The sequence below is a fragment of the Bison bison genome, unplaced genomic scaffold (assembly GCF_000754665.1).
Source record: "Bison bison bison isolate TAMUID 2011002044 unplaced genomic scaffold, Bison_UMD1.0 scf7180017858315, whole genome shotgun sequence".
Taxonomy (NCBI): Eukaryota; Metazoa; Chordata; class Mammalia; order Artiodactyla; family Bovidae; genus Bison; species Bison bison.
The window spans coordinates 9,341-12,528 of NW_011488888.1; the positions used below are offsets into that span (position 1 = coordinate 9,341).

Sequence of the window (3,188 nt, forward strand, 5' to 3'; positions counted from 1 at the left end):
TATTTCAGACATATTTGTCAAGTGCTGCCAGAAATCATAAAGTACAGTTTTGCAAGTGACCGTCTGATTGTATGTATCCCCACCTATTTGAATGGTCTCTTAATCTTTTCCTGCTTGCTCTGCCACTGAATTATGTCATGGTGGTGGGTAATGGTAGAGTTGTCATCATTTCAAACTCTAAGACTGTATATGATTCATTTTTCCTTGTGCGTAGTCATTGTTGGCTATCTAGGTCTGAGGATAAAGCTATGAAATCACATTTCCCAGTCTTTTCCTAATCCAGTCAACAGTGGATTGTAGGACAAGGGTGAATGGATAGATAGATTGAACCAATTATATCCGTGTGTCATTTAAAGAGACATGATTCATTGATTTGGCTAGAGTATAAAATATCTAGATCTGGTTTTTACTAGAAGAATGAAAGATGCCAGAATTTTTACTCATTCAATTTAAAAATTGAATTCCAGTTAAAGTGAATATACTTCGATAGCATTTTTAGTTCAGAAATTCTGGCAAAACTGGTTTTGGATTTGTGTACTTAGAAACTAATTTGCTGACTGCTGTGGTCCCTGGACATTGGTAATATTATCTAAAGTCTGGAGTTTAATCCTTTCTTTCTCTGTTATTTACTAATATTAGAGTGGTTGCTCAGGATATTCTATGAATTGGTCTTAGTGGTTCCCTAGATGGCTGTATAGTTGTAATCACTGTGGTTTTAAAAAAAAGTGAGTTATACTTTGGAGCGCCGATCATTTTCTGAAATTCCCAACAACTTTTTACTGTATATTTAATCCAGCTTTAGCTGGGAAATTGTGAGGACTTTTGCTAATGGATCTGCATGTCATGGTTTCTTGTTGCAGAGAGACAACTTTAGGTGGATCCATGAACTCTGTGTCTGAACTGATTCACTACGTAGGATGGCTGTCCACTACTGCAGTGCGCTTGGAAAGCAACCGTACTTTCTTGCTGCACTTTATTTTGGATTTCTATGAGAAGGTAGTACACATCCCATTTCCCCTACTTAGATTTTTGTGATAGCTGTCTGCTTTACTACGCTGTTGTTTAAATTTTATGTACAACTATTAAGTTGGGCTATGATCTTATTATCATAGTTAATTTTAGCTAATAAACTAAAGTTAAACATAGTTAATTTTGAAGTTAATGATTATATTCTGGCCTGAATAATTGACAAGGAGAAAAAGCAAATGCTTTTTCCTGAATTGCAGGTACCACTTTAATAGACATTCCCCTGAGTAATGCTAACCCTAGACAGAAGTCTGTCTTTTTGCTCATCCATTATAGATCTTTAACCCCTGGTAAAAAAAAAAATAAAAAAAAAAAAATGCCGTTTCCTTAGCTCTCTACCCCCAGCTTTCAGCTGCCTTATTTCTGCCAGTACCTATGATTCTGGTCCTCTTCTGTTGTTTTGTAGTATTCAGCCTAGGCAGAACTGTTTCTAGGAAGTACCCACTAATCTTGGTTTTCCTGGCTTCTTCCCTTCACTGATACCTAGTTGTATTATATTTGGTTAGAAGATTGCTTGCTTGTTTTCCAGGTTGACAGCTAACTAATGTGATAAATCAGTATTTATGGGACTTAAGCCCACCTAGGGCTTCCCAGGTGGCACTAGTGGTAAAGAACCTGCCTGTCAATGCAGGAGACATACTAGATGGTGGATTCAGTCCCTGGTTGGGAAGATCCCCTGGAGGAGGGCATAGCAACCCACTCCAGTATTCTTGCCTGGAGAATACCATGGACAGAGGAAACTGGTGGGCTACAGTCCATTGGGTCACAAAGAGTCAGACATGACTGAAGTGACTTAGCATGCATAGGACTTAAGAAAGAAGTGTTCCTTTCCCCTTTCTCCCTAACTCTAAGATTTCTCCCCAGAAAAAAAGAGATTTTAATAATAAAACCTCCAAGAAATAATCCTCTATCATAAGGTTACTGTTTGGTGAGGTACATTTTTAAGCAAAAGTTGTGGCTACCTATTCTGTTTATGAATCAGGCAGGACCATCCCTAATGTTATTGTTTATTCTCTAGTAATGATTCTTTGGGTGAAGTTTGTTGAGGGGTTCTGAGGAATAATTTATATACTGATGTTATCATTCTTCCCAAAAGGTGTGTGACATATATATAAATTATAACCTTCCATTAGTGGTGTTGTTTCCTCCTGGGGTCTTCTATCCTGTACTCCTCAGCCTGGATTCCAGTATCCTGAATCAACTCTGTTACATTATGGACAGGTATGAAGCCTTTTCCCCATTTTTATATCATAATTCCATCCTCATTTTCCAGCTATAAAATAAAGTATATAAATATACTACAGTAAGATTATATGGGCGTCCCGGGTGGCGCAGCCCACCTGCAATGCAGGAGCTGCAGGAGATGCAGGTTCAGTCTCCGGATGAGGAAGATCCCCTGGAGAAGGAAATGGCAACCCACTCCAGTATTCTTGCCTGGAGAATCCCATGGACAGAGAAGCCTGGCAGCTACAGCCCACGGGGTCTCAAAGAGTCGGACACGACTGCACACACCCATACAAGCTTATTATATATAATGCAGTAAAATATTCAGAACAATAAGATTGTTATCTATTTTTTGCCAGGGCCTTTGGAAATAGGAAACCTGGCTTTCTTTTGGGAATGACCTTCCAATGTGGAACTATTTTAACTGTGTTCTTAAAATGTCAACATGAGGGACGTGTAATAAAAGAATTTATAGTTAAGGATCTTTTTGTGCAGTGGTAATGTTGCACTCAGCATTGCTAATTCTTGTTGCTGTGTTGCAAAGAAAAATTAGTCATTTACTGACAACTAACAACTGGTTTAAGTCTACATAGCTTCTTTGGTAAAAAGAACATTTTCTGGGAGATAAAGGGGAGCTATTACCAATTATATGAAACTGTAAGTATTAAATTTCTGATACCTTCTAATTTTTCCACTTATGGACTGAAATTGCTCTTTTTAGGCCATAAGTGTAGACTCTTTTGGCATAACTTGTAAGATTATGCTAAGGTTTAAATAGGACTGATTTTGAAGCTGAAACTCCAATACTTTGGCCACCTGATGCAAAGAGCTGACTCATTTGAAAAGACCCTGATGTTGGGAAAGATTGAGAGCAGGAGGAGAAGGTGATGACAGAGGATGAGATGGTTGGATGGCATCACCGACTCAAGGGACATGGG

General features: G+C 38.4%; 1 protein-coding gene across 1 annotated transcript in view; it reads left to right on the forward strand.

Annotated features, from left to right (window-relative positions):
• The window catches only part of CENPI (centromere protein I), an 8,839-nt gene that overhangs the window by 3,183 nt on the left and 2,468 nt on the right, over positions 1 to 3,188 (forward strand). The window contains exons 2-3 of the mRNA XM_010862821.1: positions 861 to 996; positions 2,123 to 2,247. Coding sequence (XP_010861123.1) covers positions 861 to 996; positions 2,123 to 2,247 — 261 coding nt within the window. The remainder of the gene's footprint in view (positions 1 to 860; positions 997 to 2,122; positions 2,248 to 3,188) is intronic.